This window comes from Arvicanthis niloticus, chromosome 6 (genome assembly GCF_011762505.2).
Source record: "Arvicanthis niloticus isolate mArvNil1 chromosome 6, mArvNil1.pat.X, whole genome shotgun sequence".
Lineage (NCBI taxonomy): Eukaryota > Metazoa > Chordata > Mammalia > Rodentia > Muridae > Arvicanthis > Arvicanthis niloticus.
The window spans coordinates 21,728,712-21,750,364 of NC_047663.1; the positions used below are offsets into that span (position 1 = coordinate 21,728,712).

Consider the following 21,653-nt stretch of genomic DNA (forward strand, 5'->3'; position numbering starts at 1 on the left):
GGCGCCAGAGGAGCGAGGAAGTGGCCTGAGAATACTGAAGGGGAGAGACTTTGAGGTGACACACCTGAGGTTTGAGTGTTGTATGGGCTGTCACTTCCTCACCTGTAAGGTGATGATGATCTAGACCCTAGCTTCCCTGACCAGCACAGAGTCAGCACTATTTGCTGATTGATTGATCGATCTTTAAGTATTATTTAACCCTGACGCATGACATTATCATGTGCATGTTTGCTGAGCACTTTATAGATACTGGCTCATTTGATCCCTATAAAGACTCACTAAGTGAGTCCTATTAGTATTCGTCCTTATATTATACATGGGGAAACTGAGGCTCAGAGGCAAGATGTGAACCCATGTCCTCTAGCTATATATTCTTGTTTCTGGAAAGCAAAGTGGGCATTCCTTAGGCCGGGTGTGTGGGTCCTCCAGAGGGAGGATGCTTCCTAGACCATATGTACCTTAAGGAATATAACTATGCCTTGTCCCCATGCCGAGAGACAGTAAGAGGATGGAATTCACACTTCTTAGGAGCAGTAGAGGTTTAAGGCAGGACAGAGCAGCAATCCGGAGGAATTCTGTTGCAGCCCTGCTGCCCAGGGCACAGCGGTGGCAGCTGTTGTACCCAACAGAGGCTGAACTAGACCTACATTGCTTCAACACAGTTGAGTTATATCTGAGGGGTGACCAGCTGGGACCACATTCTAGGGACAAGTTGATACCATTCCCTAGAGGCTAATATCCATTAGAACACGAAGCATGGCATGAGGGCCACAGCCCAGGCCTGAGGATGGAGGCCAGCCTAGGAGTGTGGTGAGCAGGTCTTCTCAGGCTGAGATGGCAGACAAGTAGGGGTAGGAAGGTGGGAGCTGGGGCAGGGGTGGGGTGGGGAAGCTGGGTGGGCAGCTCAGGAAACAACAAGCAATGTCACTGGATGAAGACTCCAAGAGCCAAGCTCTTTCTATTAGCGTCTCTGTCTGGCTGCTCCTCAGAACCACCTGGGGACAGTTCAAAAAGCAAACACAGATAGGCATAGTGGCACAGGGCTGTAATTTCAGGACTCAGGAGGCTGAAGTAGGAGAATCTTGAGTTTGAGACCCCAAGCTACATGTTCAGACCCTGTCTCAAAACCAAACCAAACCGAAACCAAAATAGAGCAGCATTTGGGCACATACTTGGGGGGAGGGGTGTGGATCAGAAACGTACAGTCATCCCTGATTGCATAGTGAGTTCAAAGTTAACTTGGCCACAGGGCACCCTGTCTCCAAAAGGGAGAGGAGAGCGGCGGGAGAGATGAGTGAGCAGTTAAGAACATTTGCTGCTCTTCTAGAGGACCTGGGTTCAGTTCCCAGCACTCACATCAGGTGACTCACAACTGCCTGAAACTCCAGTTCCAGAGGATCCAGCAACCTCTGACCTCCTCTGCGGTGCACACAGACTCACACAGGCATACACACATACATACTCATAAATAAAAAGCCAAGTTGTCTTAGTCATTGTTCTATTGTCGTGAAGAGACACCATGACCATAGAGCAACTGTTGTAAAGGAGAGAGCTTCCCTGGGGCTTGCTTGCAGTTTCAGGGGCTTAGCACATGGTGGGGAGCAGGGCAGCAGACATGTCCGGTCAGGCATGGCGCTGGAGGAGTAGCTGAGAGCTACATCCTACATGTCTAGATTCACAGGCAGAGAGAGAGAGAGGGAGAGGGAGAGACTGGACCTGGCATGGGATTTTGAAATTTCCACATGCTCTACCCACCTACCACTACCCCCAACTGCCCCCCCACCCCCCTACACTTCCTCCATCAAGGCCACCCCCTAATCCTTCTAATCCTATCAAATAATGCCACTCCCCCAGTGACTTCCTAGTCAAAAGATATGAGCCTATGGGGGCCATTCTTTTTTCTTTTTGTTTTGTTTTGTTTTTTTGAGACAGGGTTTCTCTGTGTAGCCCTGGCTATCCTGGAACTCACTCTGTAGACCAGGCTGGCCTCAAACTCAGAAATCTGCCTGCCTCTGCCTCCCAAGTGCTGGGATTAAAGGCGTGCACCACCACTGCCCAGCTTTGGGGGCCATTCTTATTCAAACCATCACACAAATCTTCAAACAAAAACTCTTTTGAATCTGAGGCCTGGGGTGGGAGCTGAGAAAGGACCCTGCCAAACTTTCCAGGAAATATGTCCAAGGCCAGTTATGTCTTTGGATGGCTGCTGGACACAAGATTCTAGCCCTTAACTGCACATCAGAATCACTTGGGCAGAAGTTCAAACTCCTCGGGCCATAACACCAGCCAAGCCCATCAGAGCCCACAAGGGGCTTGGGCAATAGAAGTTTTCAAAGTTGTTTGTGGTTCTGGTTTTGGTTCAGATAAGTAAGCAGAGTCAGGGATCTCTCCAGTGGGCCTGTCCCACTTGCCTGTCAGATCTGGACTGGGACTTATATTACCTCTCAATTGTCCCAGGGATGCCATGAGGTGTGTTTGACCAAGCATAGAAGTGAACCCTTGCTTCACAGCCAGACTATGTCCTGGGCCCTCACAGTCTATAGCTGAGGCCTTTGGGTAGCTCAGCTAGGGGAGGCCTCTGGGGATTGAACAGAGGGGACAGGAGCCCAGGATATAATGATGCACTCTGTATCAGCAGGGCGTTTCTCAGAACTGTGGTGATGTATACTTTCAATTCCAGGTAGAGGCAGTTCAAGGCCAGCCGACAGTACATAGAGACAGAGAGAGGGGGGACTCTTAGTGATCTGTGCCAGAGGAGGGTACCTGGATGTGGTCAGCTATAGCTATTCCCTGGTTGACAAGATGGGTGCTCTGGCCACCCCATACTGCTGGCTACTTTGGCCAGTTGACTTGGAGAGCCAGGCTTTCTCCAACCAACCCCCAGGGTCACCCTCAGTCCCTCTCTTCTGGACAGGTTAGGTTGTGTCTCACACCAAGGACCAACTTGGTTCCTGGGCTAGGCTGGGTGGGAGGATCCTGCTGGTCTAACTCATTAAATAAAAGGTTCAGGAAATGAAGGGTGGGGTCAGGAGCCACAAGATCTTAATTTCCTTAGCGTTGGCCCTGGCTTATAGTCAGGGCTCCTGTGGGCATCTTCTGAATGCCTCTCTTGAAGTAAGGAGGAAGGGAGCCAAGGGTGTCCCAGGGGGACCCCCAACTCTTGGTCTTCATATTCCCTTCCAGGCAATAATTCCCATGAAGTCCTCCCAGAAGCTGACTACTTTCTAGACTGCAGTGAGTGACACTCCTACTGGGGAGGGGCTGCCCCTGCTGTTAGTTACCCAGACTCTCCAGCCTCTTCCTCTCTAGCTTTAGCCTCTGTGTAGCCCAGACTCTGCAAAGCTGGGTGAGGAGGCTGAAATGATTTCCATCGCTTTGATATTAACCACAAGGAGGAATCAGCTCTGGTTTGGGAAAGATTGCGGTTAGGCTGGCAGCTTTGGGGTGCAAGATGATAGACAAGTGGGGGATGGGATGGAATGAGCACCCATAGCTTGGGAGAGGGTACCCTGAGGTTTTTTTTTTTTTTTTTTTTTTTTTTTCCTACCCAAGCTTGTTTGTCTTTCTACTACTTTTGAGCCTTTGGTTTCTAAAGCACAGCTGTGGGGAAGTTCTTTCTGAGATCTAATCCTAGTCTGCTGTAATTAATGTTTTCGTCTTTCTCATGGACGGGACTTTACAGTTTGGAGGGTGCTTGGTGTTGTTATCCCCATTGCCGAGAAGGAAGATGTTCCAGCCTCATGGCTAATAAGCGACCAAGTTGTGACACAAACGTATCTACCTGATTCAGTCACACCTGTCCTCATGTGAATCCCTCAAATTACACCCAGAGACACACAAGTGCCCCTCCCCCATCTCACCAACTCCAAAGTGCTCAGTCCTAAAGAGAGTTTGGGGATCCATCCCCCTGCCTCTATTCCTGCTGAAGTGCCCAAGGACCAGCTCCTGTGCCCAAGGACCAGGGGAGGGGGTTGGTAGAGTTGGGGAGTCAGGGTGTCAACTGCTGTGGTCCTTCATGGGCAAAGCCTTTGAATGTATAATGTGATAATCTCTGCCTGATTGCTGCACACCAAGGGCCTCCCTGGGTTCATCCAAGAATCCATTAGGGACCTCACAGGAGGAGCGAGTTCAGTGTCTGTGCTGGGCTCTCTGCCTCCTTGCCCCGCTGCATGTTGGGAAGGATCTGCTTGTTCTTTAGCTGCAAGACACAATTACCAGACACTGCTAGAAATGAGTCAGGCTTCCCGCTTTGAGACCTGGATGGGGTAGGGTGGGGGCTGGGCTTCTCGACTATATTGAACTATAGAATATTCCAGATCAGTACTGCTGGCTCACCTGGCCAGGAGGCTGACGGAAGAGCCTAGAAACAGCCCCACCAGGACCTCAGAGGCCATTTCACCCCCCCCCCCCATCTCAATGTCCTGGCTGGGAAACTGAGGCCAGCTGTTGTCCCCACGGCATTCCTATTCAGAAGCCACCTAATTAGCACCCTGTCTGACTCTATGTTCCCAGCGCCTGTCTCATTATTTAGGGATTTATGATTGTCCCGGTCACTGTGAAGGACAACTGTCCGGGTTTCCATGGGGGGAGCCCGGCCAGCACGGAGCCCAGAAATGGCAGGAGGTGGTGCCATCCTGCTTCGGGGCAGGATGGGGATTTGATTTCAGGGGGATTTGCGGCTAGTGGGGAGCCGCCCTGGCCACATGGTGGCTCAGGGCTATTTTAGGAAGAGGTGGGTGGAGGAGGGGCCGTGACTCTGTCCCTACAGTAGGAGCATAAAGAACCCAGGATGGATAGGGTGGGATGCTGACCCAAGATTGCGGTTCCCTCTTACCCTTCTGGGACCCATGGACCCAGAACTAAGGCAGAACAATTGCCCCCTATGTGGGTGATAGGTAAGATGGAGGAACAGCTGGGTAGGGATGAGGTTCCCAGGCCTGATCCCTGTGGCAAAGGGGCCTTGCTCCCACAAGTTCTTACTGCTGTTATACTAATTATTAAAAACAGTCATATATATTTATAACCAAAATTACATTTTCGAGAGGCTAGAGATGAGCTGGTAGAGCGCCTGCCAAGCATACAGAAGCCCTGTGTTTCATCTCCAACAGGAATAAAACTGGGCACGGTGGCACATGCCTGTAATCCCAGCACTAGGGACTGGGATTACACTGGGACAGCACTAGGCACATGCCTGTAATCCCAGCGCTAGGCAGGAGGATCAGAAATTCAAAGTCATCTTCTTGCTATAAAGTGAGCCTAGGGCCAGGCTGGGCTGCACGAGATACTGTCGCAAAAGGAAGGAAAACAAGAAATTACATGTATTGAGCTCTCAGGGAAGGTCCCTGGTGAGGGGCAAGGGGACAGACTTAAAGCTAGGCTCTCCAGCTCCCTCCCCCTGCTCTCCAGGATCCAAGTCGGGCCATAGTATAAACCCCTCCAGCCTCTCAGCATCCTCGTCTTCAGAGCAGATACCAGGTATGCCTAATGAGTGCCCATTCGGTTAGCCAGGCATCTGTTTTGTCCGGGACTCTGTGAAGATGATCTCACAACACCTGACACTGGTGTTTGTTCCTTGCCTTGTCTTACACACTCAGAGAGGGGAGGTAACCTGGCCAAGCTCACACAGCCAGAGCACCGTGTCTGGTCTGCTTTTGTAAACCTCACTGTGAGCTGTTTTGTTCATTCTGCGGATCTAGTGATGTGTGCTGAGCCGTGCCTGGGGCTGCTGCACAGAGAGGAAGAGGAGGCATTGGGATGAGACCAGCGGGAGTGAGTTTCAGGATGGGCAAACTGGAGACAGGGTGGTTTTATTTAGATCATGGGTCACTTTATCTGGCTGGAGAGGAATAAGAAGAGCTAGGAGACTGGATCCCTCACCTGGTGAATGGAAGACGGGCGGGGGTTGGGAGTAGGGGTGTGGGCAAGTACCAGCTGGTACAGCAGTCACACAGAAGGATGCTTTCTCTTTCCTCCTTACTCCACCCTTTTTGTTTGGTGCTGCTTTTACTGTTTAAGACAGGGTGTCACAATGTAGTCCAGGCTAGACTAAAACTGGCTCTGTAGCCTAGACTGGCCTCAGACTCATGCTCTTCCTTCCTCAGCCTCTGGAGTGAGGAGTCTCAGACATTTCCCCATTATGCCTGACCCCGTCACAATTTATAGGGCAAAAGTCACCCAGCACATTGGAATAGGCTCTTAGAAGCACCTTGGCATAGAGGGAAAAAAATAGCCTAGACTCTGGAACCAGCCAGATGGGTTCAGATCCCAGCTCCACTTCTCTTTTGCTGTGTGACCTGGGACAGGTGAGTTAACCTCTCAGAGCCTATCCATCCATATCAGTGATATGAGAGTCTCGCTGATCTTTTGGAAATCGTCAGAGTCAAAGGGTTGCTAAACTGTGGGAAGGGTCTAGAAGACAAGGCCAGACTCAGAGGGCAAATTTTTGTCAATGTGCAGGGTTGCTTTTAGGGATGTGTTTAATCTATCCCTGAGTATCTAGGTGAAACCACGTCTTTGTGATGGCCCAGAGCCGGCACCTGTGACCCTGATGAGTGATACTGGAGGCCCAGCAGACAGGGGCCAGCAGCATAGACATATGGTCTGCTGATCATCTATCCAGAAAGTTCACAAGAACCGTGCCGTAGTTTGGCAGTAGAGCATGAGGCTATAGGTTTGATTCCAAGCATGTCAAAAATAAAGAAGAGGGAGTCACTGGGGCTGAGACATGGGGGCTGAACTAATAACCCACAGCTATAGCCCATGGAAGCAGGTCCGGGCTTTCACAGGCCCTCGGCTCTTTCTACATGGCAGGAGAGTTAAGGGATGGTATCATTAATAGATTACAGGGTTAAGGCAGGAGGATGTGTTTCTCATTCTCTTCTAAAAGGGGAAAGCCCAAGCCAGTGGGAAAAGATGGAACTAGGATACTGGGTCAGATACTAGGCAGGACATAAAGTTACCTGGGTTGGGAAGAGAGGCTCAGAGCAGTGGGGAAGTAGCGTGGGGTTTCAGAAGCCAAGGATAAAGTGTAATAGGTTCAGTGTACTCTGTCAGGGGTGGGGGGATTCCTGGAGGAGGAGGAAGAGGAAGAAGAAGAGGAAGAGGAGGAGGAGGAGCACACCCAAGGGCAGTATATGGAGAGATATGGTTTCAAGCCAGGATAAGACATCTCTTTGGAAGATGCTGTAGCCAGATCTCTATGTAAAGCAAAGTGGCTTGTTCCATGTCAGGTGGAACAGATGGAGGACCAGTGTGTGGACAGCACAGGGAAAAGATTGTCTCTCCTGGAGCTGAGCTAGCCAGCAGTGGGCTGGGGGCATTCTATAAGGTTGTGGGGTCTCTGCCAGAGGCATGTTAAAGTTTAGGATGGAGGGAGAGTAACTGGTCAGAGATAGTGTAAAAGGGATAAGATGACCTCTAAGGTCTCTTCCAAGTCTGAGCAACTGCGTTCACCACTGACAGACGCGGGGTGTGGACTGCAGGATGTCAGTGTGCCTGGGTCTAGAAGGAGGATGTGTGTCCTCTGGGGTGTTGTGTATCCAGTGTGGATCTTGGCTGCTGTCTCTCGCCTGGATTTACTTTTTAAAAGACTGCCAACTGCCCTATTGAGATGTAGTCTATGTACCATACCATCAGCCTGTCTAAGGAGCTCGAACTTCAAAATGAATCTGTCCTTCCTCAACTCTTTGTGGAGAATCTCCTAAGTATTCATCAAGCCTTGTGTGGGTATCTCAGTTACCTGGGAAATACAGGCCCTGCCTCCATGGGGGAGACAGGTAAGTGTTCAACCAGAAGATCAATCAGCTGGGAGATGCAGGAGATGGCTGAGACAGAACAGAAAAGAGCCAGGGAATGGGGTCTGGGGAGGTGACATCTGAGCTGAGGAGGCCAGCCACAAGTAGATGCTTCTGTGAAGGTCAAAAGAATGTTCCCAGCTGATGAACACCAAGGGCAAAAGGCCCTAGGGTAGGAGTCAGTTGGTAGCTTGGAAGGCCGGAGCCTGGCTAGCAGTCCAGTGCTCTGTCAGGTGAGCCAGGCACCCCAGGATTCCGTGGTACTTTCTCTCTAGATGGCCTGTCCACTTAAGGTTCACTGCAGGTCAAGAAGGGGTGGGCAGCATGCAAAAGCCCTGTGACCCTCTTCTATGGCTATCTTACCTGGTGATTGCTTCTCCAATGCCTAGTGACATGGCTACCATCAGGTCACGACACAAGCCTCTACCTCTGCAAATCCCTCTCTGCTGTCTCCTCCCCAACAGTCTCCCCTCCTTCCCCTCACCTCTGGACAGTCCTAGACCAGTCTGAAGTTTGGTTCTCACTTCCTGAGTTACTTTAGACGGGGCTCTTTTCTGTTCTGTGAAGCAGGGACTCAGCCAGTCTGGGCAAAGTGGATGTCTCCTGGCATCTAGGAGTGTGCCTTGAATGGCAGTCTCTGCTGCTTCCCAAAAACAAAAGGTCCAGGAGGAGGGTGGACCCACTGCGATGGCTTAGCTCTTCAGCCAGGGGAAGAAGTCCCTCTCTGTCTGGTTCTCCAGAGCCGTGCTGGAAAGGCTCCTGGCAGCTACTGGGAGGGCGCAGGCCGTGCAGGGGCGGGATCGGAGGAGGCGCGGGACAGGAACTGGCCAGCTGCAAGTGCAATTGCAATCGCCCTGGTGCCGCTCAGCGGGGTGCGTCCTTGGCCCTGTTCAGGTAGGCGGGGGCGCCAGACCTGGGATCCCAGCATAGACTGATGCGGGGCAGAGGGTTAGGGTACAAGTTTAGCAGGGTTGCTTGGATGGGTTGTGGGGGCTGCAGTGAGGTCCCTGCCTACCCCACCTTGTGACCTAGGGATATTTAACTTAACCTGAAGCTTAGGTTGGGAAGGCGACTGCCTGCATAATGATGGCAGGAAAGACTTGCTTGGGGAGCTGATGGACAGGGAGGGGAGAGCTCTCGGTAGCTAGGGATTAGGGGTCGGGTGTTTAGAAGATCCCAGAGTCCAGCTAGCCCATGAGCCCCTGGGTGGACTCTAAAGGAGAGAGGGATGTCTTGGGTCTTTTGGGGAGTACAAAGAACATCCCTACCACTTGCCCCCACCTGTGACCTTCTTAGGCATCAAAGGCTTTCTTGCCTTAACCCCTCCACCAATCCTAGGACTTTCCTTATTTTCAGCAAACAGGGTACTCCCCCCCTAGTTTGATCCATCCCCACACCCTCTCCGAAGCTATTCCTGGAACTTCCAGGCTCTCCTCTCCTGGGCCCCCAGGACCCTCTTACTTTGGGAGTGCTGGTGGGTGGGGCTGTAGGCAGAGGGTATGTTTTGGGGTACTACTCTTATCAGCACTTTAAGGAGTGAGACTAGGAGAGGGGATCAAGGCAAGCTCTGCCAGGTTGCAGGCACAGGGATTCCTGGGAGAGGGCATAGGACCCTGAGCACCCACTCCTACAAGTTAGGGTTCTTAGGCTTTTCCAGGCAGCAGAGGGAAAAGGAGTCCTGAGGGTAGCCTTCCCTTCCCCCACATTAGAGATAGTTACTCTGAATTGCTATTGAGGACCATGCAAGGAGAGATGCCAGTTAGATAGTAAGAAGGACTTCCTTATTTCTTAAGAGTGGGCTATGGGTCTTTCAGAGGAGTCTTAAGGCTCAGGAGAGGAAGCCTCTATCTTTAGGGTTTTCAGAGAGGAGGAAGGTGCCCTGGAGCACCCAGACACCAAGGAGTGAGGAGAGGGCAGGGTATGGAGAGATAGAGGCTGTGATCTTACCCTGTACCACCACACCCCCTCACCTCCTCTGCCCTCTCACCCTTCCTTGGAGCTGGATGGAATCATGACTTTCCAAAGCTCTTGGCCAGCTCACTCCCAATCCTAAGCACTCAAAAGTCCCCAGGGAGGAAACAGGTTTCTGTTGTCACTACTTGAGATAGGAGACAGACATGGCTATCTGGCATTTGTCCCGTGGAACCTCAGGCCTGGCTTCTGCTTCCTGGGCCCAGGCCCAGGCATCCTGTTGTATGGGGCTGGAACACGGGCAGAACTGTTGTTGTTCAGACCACCCATCTCAATACTCTAGGTGGGGGCTTCTGACTCTTGTGGGGTCTGAGTCATGGGATGACCCCTTACCCTGCAGGCTCTTGGTCCCTTTCCATTCTGTCCTCTGCGTTCCTCATGGGCAGACAGTAGCTGAAAACTGCATTAAAATTCAGGATTCTGAAATGCATTTGTCATCTGTCCAGAGTGGTGAAGAGCAGAAAGCTGTGCTTGAGCGCTCCCTCCACTAGACAGATGCCTCCATCAGCTCCCTGGGTCCCAGCCCGCTTGGCTAGGTACCATTGATTGCATGTACTAAAGAACTGTTTCCTTTGCTAACCCTGGGAGATGGCAATAAGGAGGTGGCTGAGGTGAGAGAAGCCACCAAGCTTGGTGGCACTTCCTCCAGCTCACTGAAAGGGCATCTGGCTCCTCTAGGACAGGAATATTATGAGGCTTCTCCTCTTCCAGAAACTTCCATGTCTAACTGAGTTCCTGGTCTGATGGCCTCCTCCCTCTTTGCTCGTAGCCATGTGAGTGACAGACATGGGCTGCTTGGGTCCTCATCCTGACTCTGTGTGACAGCTCTGGACGTGTGGGGGAGGGGAACCTAGCCAGATTCAATTGCCTCTTCCACTCTGAACCTGGTGTGTCCTGAGGACCTAGTAGACTGGTGGTGGGTAGTTTTTCGGCTGTAGCTTGAGGTGATAGACACTCACCTACCCAGTAGCTGCTTTTATGCAGTCAAGACAGGGTCACAGCCTGTCTTGGCCTCCTCTCTCTCTCTCTCTCTCTATACACACACACACACACACACACACACACACACACACACACACACACACAGCTGCTCTGGCTGATTTACCATTGTAGCGCTGCCTATTAAGGTCCCAAGAGATCATGTTCAACCTAGTCCTGCCTCCTTAAAGACCAGGAAACCAAAGCCCAGACGGGCAGGGACCAGCTGAGGTTGGTCTGCTAGCCAGGTCCCCTTCTCAGGGCCAGGGCCTGGGGCCTGGCTAGGAAAGATGCAGGGTGGCTGTTGGCAGACATGGGGGAAAATGTCAGAGTGTAATTCGGCTCATTAAGTGTTTGCTGAGGGAGTCTCCATGCCCGATTAAAGTTGGGAACAGGCCTAGAAACCTCTCCTCCAGTTACCCCTTTGGAAGAGGACTCTTCCCTGGCCTGCTGGGAGACAACCAGCTATGGCCTTTGGTCCTTTTCCATCTCATCCTCTGCACAGACAGAGGACCTCACTGGAGAGCAGTGGCTGAGATGTCCACTAAAACCCAGGGTTCTGAAGTGCATCCATCATCCATCCAGAGTAGTAGAAAGGGGACCCTGGTAGTTGTGCTTGAGTGCTCCTCCACTCAATCCTGAGTGCTCCTCCACCCAATCCTGAGTGCTCCCTCTACCCAATCTTGTCCAAATGGACAGATACAGGCCAGACAGAAGCCACTATTAGCTCTTTTATAGGCTGGCCCCTTCTCATGCATGTGCCCTTTCTGTCTGCTTCAGTCTTTGGCACTCTCTGCAGGAAGGTGGGAAGCAGGGAGGTGTAGCCCCAATTCCTGAGTAAACTGGACAGGTGGGCCCACAGATAGATGCTCTTTCTCTCTTTCACCTTGTCCTTCCACCTGGCCTCCTTGGCTCTGGCCCTATCTCTTCTCACCCAGGGTGTGACACCTCCCTGCCTGTCCTCGGACCCTAATAGAAGGTACACAGCTGTATTCTCCCATCATTCCCTTTTGCGCCTGTGAGCCCTCCTCACCCTGCCCCAAGGCAGTTCAGTCAAGATGGGTGAGCCAAGGCAGTGGTTAAGGACTCTGAGTCAGACAAGTAAGTGCAGCTCAGGTCTAGCTGGGGAACGTGGAAGTTCTCTGATCTGTAGAGTGAATAACAGGTTAATAATAGTGTCCACCTCATGATGCTATTGTGGAGTTTTAAAAAGATCTTATGTTCAAGATGTCTGGCACACAGGGTACCCTCGCTAAGTGGACTTTACCACTAGAGAGACAGGATCTGAGACTGGAGAGATGGCTCAGCAGTTAGGAGCACTACCTGCTCTTCCAGAGGACAACCCAGGTTCAGCTCCTAGAACCCACAGAGCAACTCATGCCAGTTCTAAGGGATCTGATGCCTTCTTCTGGCTTCTGTGGGCCACATATGTGGCATATACTTATATACACACACACACACATACACACACACACAAATTAAAAATAATTAAAATACTTTTAATTTTATTTTTATTTATTGGTGTTTTGCCTGGGTTATGTCTGTGTGAGGACTGGAACTGGAATTACAGACAGTTGTGAGCTGCCATGTGGGTGCTGGGAATTGAACCTAGGTCCTCTGGAAGAGCAGCCAGTGTTCTTAAGCATTAAACCATCTCTCTACCCCACCCTTCAGATAAAAATACTTAAAAAAGAAAAAAGAAAGAGAGAGAGAGAGAGAAAGAAAGAAAAAGATAAAAGAAAACAGAGCCAGGTGGCACATGGCTTTTGTCTCAGAACTTAAGAGGCAGAGGCAGATGAATCTCTGTGAGTCAGAAAAGACGAGGAGGAGGGAAGAAGAAGAGGAGAAGAAAATGAAGAAGGAGGAAGAAGAAGAGGAAGAGGAGGAGAAATAATCTCTCATAGCCCATAATGGCCTTGAACATCCAAAACTGACTTTCAACTTCTAATCCTTCTGACTCTTCCGAATGCAGGGAGTATAGGCATTTGCTGCCACATTGGTTTTTATATTCTGCTAGGGATCAAAACCAGAAGTTCATGCATTCTAGGAAAGCAACAATATAGTCCCTGACCCAGAGAAGCCCCTAGGATTTTTTTTTCCCCAATTTTTAGCCTGGCTTCCCATGGTCTTTGATGCAAGCCCACTCACTGCCTTGCTCTTGACCTGATTTTCTCCTTTTGGGATGTCACTAAGACTCAAGTGGAGGTCTGAGGGGTTGGGGGGTGGGTGAGTCATGGTGGTGTTAAGTATAGTTGTGCGTGCTTACGTGTGTGTGTGTGTGTGTGTGTGTGTGTGTGCGTGTGTGTGCGTGTGTGCATGTTTACTAGCCTGTGATGTTTATAGTTGGGGTTAGAGAAGCCATGTGCATGCACACTTGCCCATCCCTCCATAATGCTGAGAGTTCTGGCTTAGCTGGTACAGTGTAGCTCAGCAGGTGGCAGCTGGGAAGGCTGGGTCAAGCAGGACAGGCCACAGCAGGTCTAGCATCCTGGCTGGAGATACACATTAGCCTGGAGTCCCAGCAGTCTGAGATCCGAGAGGCTGTATATCACAGAGGTTTAACTAACAGTGTGGCACATACTTGTCTGCTCTCTTGAGCCGTGTCCCCGACCAGTCTGTCATAAATTGCACCGAGAGTTCAAAATATCCCTGTCCCCTTGAGCTCTTCCTGGACAGCTAAGAAAGTCTCATTCCTTTGCGGTCTCCACCTGGCCCCTGACACCTGGGCCACCTCCTTTAACTTTGGCATCTGTAACCTCCTTCCTGTCTCCTACCAGCGTGGAGGAAGAGCTGGAGGAGGCAGAAGATCTACAGGGCCTGCCATCTAGAGGTGAGAAGGGACTAAATATTGGTAGAGGAACTAGGAACCTCACAAAATGATGGGAGTGACCCTGCAGTGTCTTCTGTGGGGAGGGCAGTGGTCTAGGTCCCTGGCATATCTACCAGGGGGCAACTTAGATGCCTCCTGCATTTGGAAAGGTGGTGTAGCCCTGCTCAGAGTAGCTACCTCTTAACTACCAGATAGATGCCCACCGGGGCACTTGGAATGGATTCTGGTTCTGCATCTCAGCAGCAGCACCCTGCATCCAGGACAGGAGCTTCAAATTCTCAGACACCTATGGCTATTTAAGGGTCAAACCCACAGTGTATTAATTTAATAGGATGGGGATAACACGACAACACAGAATAGACAACAGAAACTGATCATCCCATGGATCTGGGTTCTCAAGGCTGGTTCTGCTAAGGCCTGCAAAGGGGAATCTGTCCCATGTTGCTCCCCTAAATTTGCAGTAGATATCTGGTAATCTTGGGGATCCCACAGCTTGCAGGTGCATTGGCTGATCTGTGTATCCATCCTCTCATGAACCTGTGTGCGCATCTGAGAGCCCCTTCATGTGCTGGACTCATCTGTTGTGTGACCATTCCTAGGGAGACAGAAACAAATGTCTCTTCACCTTAGATAGGGCACAGATCAAAAAAACAGACCAAAGGCATTTCTCCACCCAAATGTAGCTGAGTGAACCAGTGAGGTTGTTGAAGTTACTTATACATGTATGGGCAGCTGCATCAGTGAGAAGCCGTTCCTAGCATGGACAGTGGCTTAGGAAAACTGCATCACTGGAGCTCCCTGCAATGATGGCAGATCCCTGGCTCACGGGAGAGCCTCCTCTCCCTAGAACTGTACTGCTGGTATACAGCTTTGGGGGAAGCCTGGTGAGTCTTGGGAGTTTTAGAAGTTTTCTGAACCCTGTCATTTTTGTCAGCTTTCTCTGACACTGGTGCAGTCTCATCCGGTAACCCTAGCTCCAAACATGATTAGTTCTTAACGTGTCACATTGGGGGCAGAGACATGATTTAATGTATAGCAAGTCTCAGACACTCGACGGTAGCTCGAGATCTGAGCACAACGGCACTTACACCGTGTTGGAGCTTTGCTGTGTCGTGCACACGGGGTGAGCGAGACAGGTCACATTAGCCACCCACAGTGAACAGAGACCTTCGCAGTTGCCTCAGACAACACAAGTGACGTGCAGGCTGGAGCTGAGACTGAAGTGTGACCCATCAGTGAACACCTACTCTAAGCTAGGTCCCTTTTCCACCCACCCACATCCCCCACATGAGTAATGACAGACACACTTCATGGGGACCACCACCGTCCACTAAAACAACAAACAGCTCACGGATAACATTCAGGGAATGCATGCAGGTTCACAGCCATGGACTTAGGTAATGTGTTTCCTCTTCAGATAAACCCCACCGATAGATACGTGCTCCTGTGAGAACCTTATAGCATTGCTTGTCTGAGCTGATGTGCAGAATAAGCCTGAGACTAACTAAGGACTCGGGAAATGACCTTGAGGGAGAAGTATTAGCTTTCTCCACCTGCCGTCATAAAGCACTGCAAGGCAGAGGCTTAAACGACGGAAACGTATTGTATCTTAGTTCTGGAGCTAAAGGCCTGAGTGATCCACGGTGTCACAGGACTGGCAGTGGCAATGGTGGCTTCTCTTCTTACTTACTATTTTCTTTAATTAATTAACTAATAGGCAGGGTCAGATGTACCCTACATTTGTCCTCAAACTCTTTATGTAGCTAAAAATAACCTTGAACTTCTCACCCTTCCAAGCGCTGGGATTATAGACATGTGCCACCATGTTTGGTCCATGTAGTGTTGGGGATTGAACCCAGGACTTCCCTCATGTTAGGCAAGCAACTCCACCAACTTAGCTACATCCCAACCTTCTACTTTCTTTTTTAAAAAAAATAATTTACCACTTGGGAGGCAGAGGCAGGCAGATTTCTGAGTCTGGAACTGGCTGTCCTGGAACTCACTCTGTAGACCAGGCTGGTCAGCCAGAGCTACACAGAGAAACCCTGTCTCGAAAACAACAAACAACAACAAAACAAAAAGAAGAAAGAAAGAAAGAAAGAAAGAAAAGAAAAATTTACTTATTTTGTGTACATTGGTGATTTAACTACTGCATGCATGTCTGTGTGAGGGTGTTGGAGCCCCTAGAACAGGAATTATGGACAGTTGTGAGCTGCCATGTGGGTGCTGGGAATTGAACTTGTGTCCTCTGGAAGAGCAAAACAGTGCTCTTAACTACTGAGCCATCTCTTTAGCCCCTCTATTCTTCTTCTCCTTCTTCTCCTTCTTCTCCTTCTTCTCCTTCTTCTCCTTCTTCTCCTTCTTCTCCTTCTTCTCCTTCTTCTCCTTCTTCTCCTTCTTCTCCTTCTCCTTCTCCTTCTCCTTCTCCTTCTCCTTCTCCTTCTCCTTTTCCTTCTTCTTCTTCTTTTTTAAAGACAACATTCTGCCATGTAGACCAGGCTGTCTTCCAGGTCCTGATCCTTCTGCCTAAACCTCCACTAAAGTTGGAATAACAAGTGTGTGTTACAGCCAGGCTCAGGGTTGGTTTCTTCTGAGATAGCCTTGTTCAAATTCTTTGTCTTATAGAGAAAGACATCCCAAGAGATACACAGAGAGACCCTGTCTGGAAAAACAAACAAACAAACAAACAAGAAAGACAGCATTTGAGTTCGCAAACAACTACTACACCATCATTTTAACTTGGCTGCCTTTTAAAATGTCTTTTATCCAAATACAGTCACATTGTGGTATACTTAAAGGTTAGGGCTGCAGCATGAATAGAACAGGGACACAAAGTTCCATTAAGTAAGTAGAGAGATGGGCTCTCTCATGCTTCTCCCAAATCTTGGGGTTGTTCAAGTCTGAGGGAATCAGGCACTGCCCTCCAGGTGAAGTGAGCCAGGAAACACAAACACACATACACAGACAGACATACACACATGTGCATCTATGTGTGAATGTGCACATGTACACACATGCACACACGCAGACACGCAGACACAGGCACACATACATTTGCACACAGAGATAAACACATATATATCCACATATATTGTACACACACGCTCTCTCTCTTTCAAACTCATGAGCGTGCTTGAATGTGCATGACCATTGTCGAACACACACACACAAAACACACCATGAAGGAAGCAATTACAAATTCTGTCTAAGAAAGAAATTTAGCAGCCAACTCCAGAGGAGAAACAGAAGCAGAAATGTGAAAGTACCAGAGAAATGAGTTAGGGGGAAAAGGTTATCTGCAAAGGGGATAGTCACCTATAAGAACGACATGAGTGTCCAGGTTGAGGTGATGCTGGGTTCAGCAGACCCAGTTCTCAACCAAGCTGCCAGCTCAGCCTCGGCTCACATGACCAAGACAATAGGGACATCTTAAGCCATGTGGGATGGGGTTGGGCTTTGCAGGCTGTCTTTATTGGTGAATGTCACCCTGCTGGGTGTAGGGCACAAGATGGTTGGGTTTCCTGCCAGAGGGCTGTTGTGTCTCCAGTAAGTGCCACGCGCCTGTCTGTCACAGTATTGTCAGCTCCTGCCTGGAGGCTTGAGAATGAACTCAGCCTCCCAAAGTGCGACTTCACTGGCCTGCTGCTGTGTTTCCCCAGTGTCACCTTGTCTCCAAGATCCTATCTCCTTCTCTGAGATTAGCTTTCAGGCTCTGGGACCCTGTGTTCAACCGGCTTCCCAGTGTGCAGCCATTTCTGACACTCTTCCTAGTGGTCCTGTATTTTAATGCTACTCTGCCTGAAATGGACGACCCCAATCTGTTTCCTCTTGACATTCTGGCTGAGGGGTGTATTTAGAAGTCAGGCTGGGTCACCTGCCATACGCATCGGCACCTCCAGATTTCAAACTTCTCCTGTTTTTTCTGTGTGTTCACAACTACCCAGCCACTGTGTATCTGTCTTCCTCTCTATCTGCTCAGGTATGAAGCGGCCACTGAGCCCACGCCCCTCAGGTGAGAAGGAGCCCCCCACAACTGAAGCATCTGAGTGTCCCCCTCAGTCTCCAGAATCATCAAAGCCTAAGCGGGAAAGAAAACGGCCCTCCTACACACTCTGCGATGTCTGCAACATCCAGCTAAACTCTGCAGCCCAGGCCCAGGTGCATTGTGGGGGACGCGCCCACCAGCGAAGGCTTCGGCAGCTCAGCCAGGGCAAGACCTCCACGGGGCCAGGTCAGTGTGGAGTGGCACTGAGCTTGGGGCCCCTCCTATAAACTGGCTTTGGGTTCCTTTAAGGGACCTTGGGTCTGTGGCTTCCCTCTATGGTGCTGTCAGGTTTTATTTTAAAACCTGGAAATGTAGCACGGTAGTATGGCGCCTGCCTGGCATGTCCTCTGGAGTCTACAAAACCAGAGAAAGTTTTGTTTTGCTTCTGGACAGCTTTCCATGGAATCTCTTGGGTTGTGAGAGTCTTGAGGTCGCCTCCGGAGCTCTCGGAGCTCTCCCTGGGGAGGTGTTTGTGATTAGGACATTAATAACATTTCTCCAGCCTGCAGGGTGTTCCACACTTCTGCTTTTAGCACTCCAACCAAGGAACAACAGGAGGTCCCTCTTCCTGTGACAGCTGGACTCTCAGCCAGGATTTCTGCCTCGCCCTGCCTGGGTGACTTTGCAAGGAGAAGGGTAGGGGGTGGGGGAGGAGGGGGATTGGCTGCCAGTGCTGTAGGGGCATCTGGCTACAGTGCAGTGTTCTGGGGGAAATGGGTGAATGCTTCTGTGAGGGTGATGCCTGTTGACAGACACGTGTGGATCATGCGCTGCAGACTGGCAAGGAAGGCCGAAACACAGAAGCCTAGGAGGGAGAGGCAGGAGGCATCAGTACCCCAGATCCTGGTGGTGTCTTTGAGAAACCCACCTTGCAACCCAGCAGGGTAGTTTTGCCAGAGGCTACCCTGAATCTTGAGAGTGCCTAATCTTTGGATGACATTTATACAGTGCCCCCAAAGCATAATGGAAGCTGAGACACACCCCCAGGGACACAAAGGCCTTGGAGGGAGAGAGTGATGACTACAACAGGTGAGGGGCATTTCACGATGAGGTCATGTCCCTAGCAAATGACAGGAAGACTCCCTTATCAGCCTTAACTCCTCCAAGGAGGCACTTAGAGGTGGGTTCTCAAGGTTGTGACTGAGCAAATCTTATGGATGGCTGTTTCTGGAGCATGTAGGATGGGGACGTGTGGGGAAAGATGGGTTAAAAAGTCTTCCATTTAAGCTGGGTGGGTGGTGCATGCTTGTAATCCGGAGGTTGAGGCTATCTAAATAACTCTATGTAAAGATATGTTTATTCTCAGGTAATGAAAGCGAAAGGAACGCCAAGAACCCAGGAGACAGCCCAGCCTATTGGCAAAGGCCAGTAATCCCAGTAATCTAAAGGCTGGGGAGAGAGGATCTCAAATTCAGTCCAGCCTGGGCTATATAGAGAGGGTTCAAACACAACCTGGGCACCTTAGTGAGTCCTGTCTCCGTAGTAAAATAACAAGGATTAGGGATATAGACAAGAGGTAGAGCGCTTGCCCAGCATGCATGAGGCTCTGAGTTCAACCGCTAGTACCAGAGGGAAAGAATACAGTGATGGAGGGAAGAGGGGACAGTGAGTGAGCCGATAGGAGAACCCAGAGAAGCTCAAGAACTGTGACACTGATGTTGGATCCCAGAGGGGTATGGGTCTCATGAGCAGAGCTACAGCTAGAGCTGGTACAGGGACCAAAAGCTCCTGGCCTCCTGGGTGGTGGCCAGTGGAGCCTTATGTAGGGACTGGGCTGAGCTTGGTTGAACTGGTATCCCCTACAGGGCAGGGTCTTCCCACCAGGCTAGCCTTTGACTTTTGCTCTAGAGGTGATGGGTCTCACAGCAGCCTTGTGGGCTGGAGTATCTGCCAGTTCAGATGTCCCTAGCAGAGGACAAAAGTGAAACTTACGGATCAGTGGTTAAGAGAGAGCTGAGGTAGGAAACCAGTTTCTGGAGGCTTTTGTGTAGCAGAACCATCAAGGCTTGGTAACAAATGGAGTTTAGGGACCAAGGGAGAGGGAGGAGGCATGGATGACTTCAGCTAGGCAGGCTCTTGGAGAGATGGGGTGGTGGGGCTGCTCAGTTGTTAGAAAAAGGTACCAAAATGGGAAAAGGGTCAGGGTTGGTGGGGTTGGTTTGGGAGATCACCAAATTCGGAGTCACCAGGAACGGTGATGCCTAACACTCCACTCTAGACTGTTAAATATTAGGCCAATTAAGTCACTATGTATCCAGGGTGTGTCAGGAAATCAGAGGCCTTAGGCAGGCCCAAGGCAAGCCCAATGCAAGGTGCTGAGATACATCTAGTAATTGTGTTATTCAGAAGCACCGGAGGGAGAAGCTGCCATCTTCATTGCTCTGGTTAATTCTGAGCCTTCACTGGCCCCTGGGCCCCAGGTACAACCCTCCTGGATAGGGAGAGGCTAGCTAACAGTCTCCCAAGGTGGAAATCAGTTGGGAAAAGAAACCCCATACGGCTTTGAGTCCTGCCAAAAACTGGTTCCAGCCTGGTGTAAGATTGGGCTGGGGCCACAGGAACACCCTAGGGAAATGGAGAGATCCTCACCATTCAGGGAAGCTTTGGGGGTCTGTGGGGTGTGTGTATAAGGAACCCTCCATAAGCTGTTTCATTCCTTGGCACTCCAGGTCTGAGAGGCCACACCACACATGGAGACCTGAGGCCTTTGTCTCTTGGAGCCAGGAGCTTGTTCCCTGGGAGATGTCACTTTGATTAGGGTCCTGTGAGACTAGAGGCTTCCATAGTGACAGGCCATCACAGACAGTGAAGCCAGGACCCTCTCCTGTTCTCCTTCCCGAGGTGATATGTAGGAGGAGCTACAGAGATAGGGGCCCTTCCCTCCCTAAGGTTTCTCTCTTAGCTTAGATCAGAGGCCCCCTTCCTCAGCCACACCAAACTTCTAGAATTCTCACAGCCAAACCTGGGTTATGCTTCTTCATCTCTACCTCTTGGTACTTCTCCAAGGCTTCTACCACACAGGAGGCCCTGTCAGACTGTAGGAATGTGTCCTGGGCTCTCCTTTACTTCCTTACCCTGTTCTCTGGTGTGTGTGTGTGGGGGGGTGAGAACCCCCAGAAGTGCAGCTAAAGCCAGGGACCCTACTCACCACACCCTAAGCTACTTGAATCCATTCTTCAACATCTGCAGACACAAAAGTGTAGGCACAGCTTCCTGGCTTTAATCTAGATGTTGGGGGCAGCACAGGGAGTTGGGACACCTGCATGAGGAGCTGTGGCCTTCTGCCATCCCATACTGGGCATTGCTCTAGAGCCAAACTGCTCACTAAGCTCTTAGACACCCAGCAGTAAGCCCCTCCGCCCCACCCCACCTGACCATGCTCGTGCTGATGTTCAGTCCTCACTTTACACACTGGACTGTGGGGGCTCAGAGAGAATAGCATCCCCAAAGCCAGACAGCTGGGTTTTGATCCCAGGTGTCTGACTCAATCCCACCTCACACCTCCTACCCTGGCAAAAGAGAGCAGCCATTATATAAGGAGAGGTTGGCTTATGCCTTTTATCCCAACGCTTGGGAGGCCAGAGCAAGAGGATTACTGATAGCTCAAGGCCTGGTATATGTAGAGTTTCAGGGTAGCCAGATCTATATAGCAAAACTATGGAGAGAGAGAGAGAGAGAGAGAGAGAGAGAGAGAGAGAGAGAGAGAGAGAGAGAGACAGAGACAGACAGAGACAGAGAGAGAGAGACAGAGAGACAGAGACAGAGAGACAGAGACAGAGAGACAGAGACAGAGAGACAGAGACAGAGAGACAAAGACAGACAGAGAGACAAAGACAGACAGACAGACAGAGACAGACAGACAGACAGAGAGCAAGGTCCATAGTGTTTATGAATGGAAGGGGGGTTGGCCTGAGAAAGTAGGCTCAACAAGATGATTATACAGTTGCTCAGGACCTCTGGCCATATCTCTGTTCTGTGTTATCTCAAAGTTGGGAACCATTTAATCTCAGCACTTGGGAGGCAGAGGCAAGTGGAT

The 21,653-nt window shown here is 50.5% G+C and overlaps 1 protein-coding gene across 4 annotated transcripts in view; it reads left to right on the forward strand.

The window, feature by feature from the left end:
- Positions 1–21,653, forward strand: part of Znf385c (zinc finger protein 385C) — a 54,808-nt gene that overhangs the window by 10,625 nt on the left and 22,530 nt on the right. The window contains exons 1-2 of one of the 4 annotated variants that reach the window (XM_076935796.1): positions 7,560–7,775; positions 17,552–17,803. In XM_076935796.1, coding sequence (XP_076791911.1) covers positions 7,619–7,775; positions 17,552–17,803 — 409 coding nt within the window. In that variant the 5' untranslated portion in view covers positions 7,560–7,618. Of the gene's footprint in view, positions 1–7,559; positions 7,776–8,595; positions 8,688–17,551; positions 17,804–21,653 lie in introns of those variants that run through there. The other 3 variants (XM_076935795.1, XM_076935797.1, XM_034506584.2) reach the window with 3 other exon arrangements.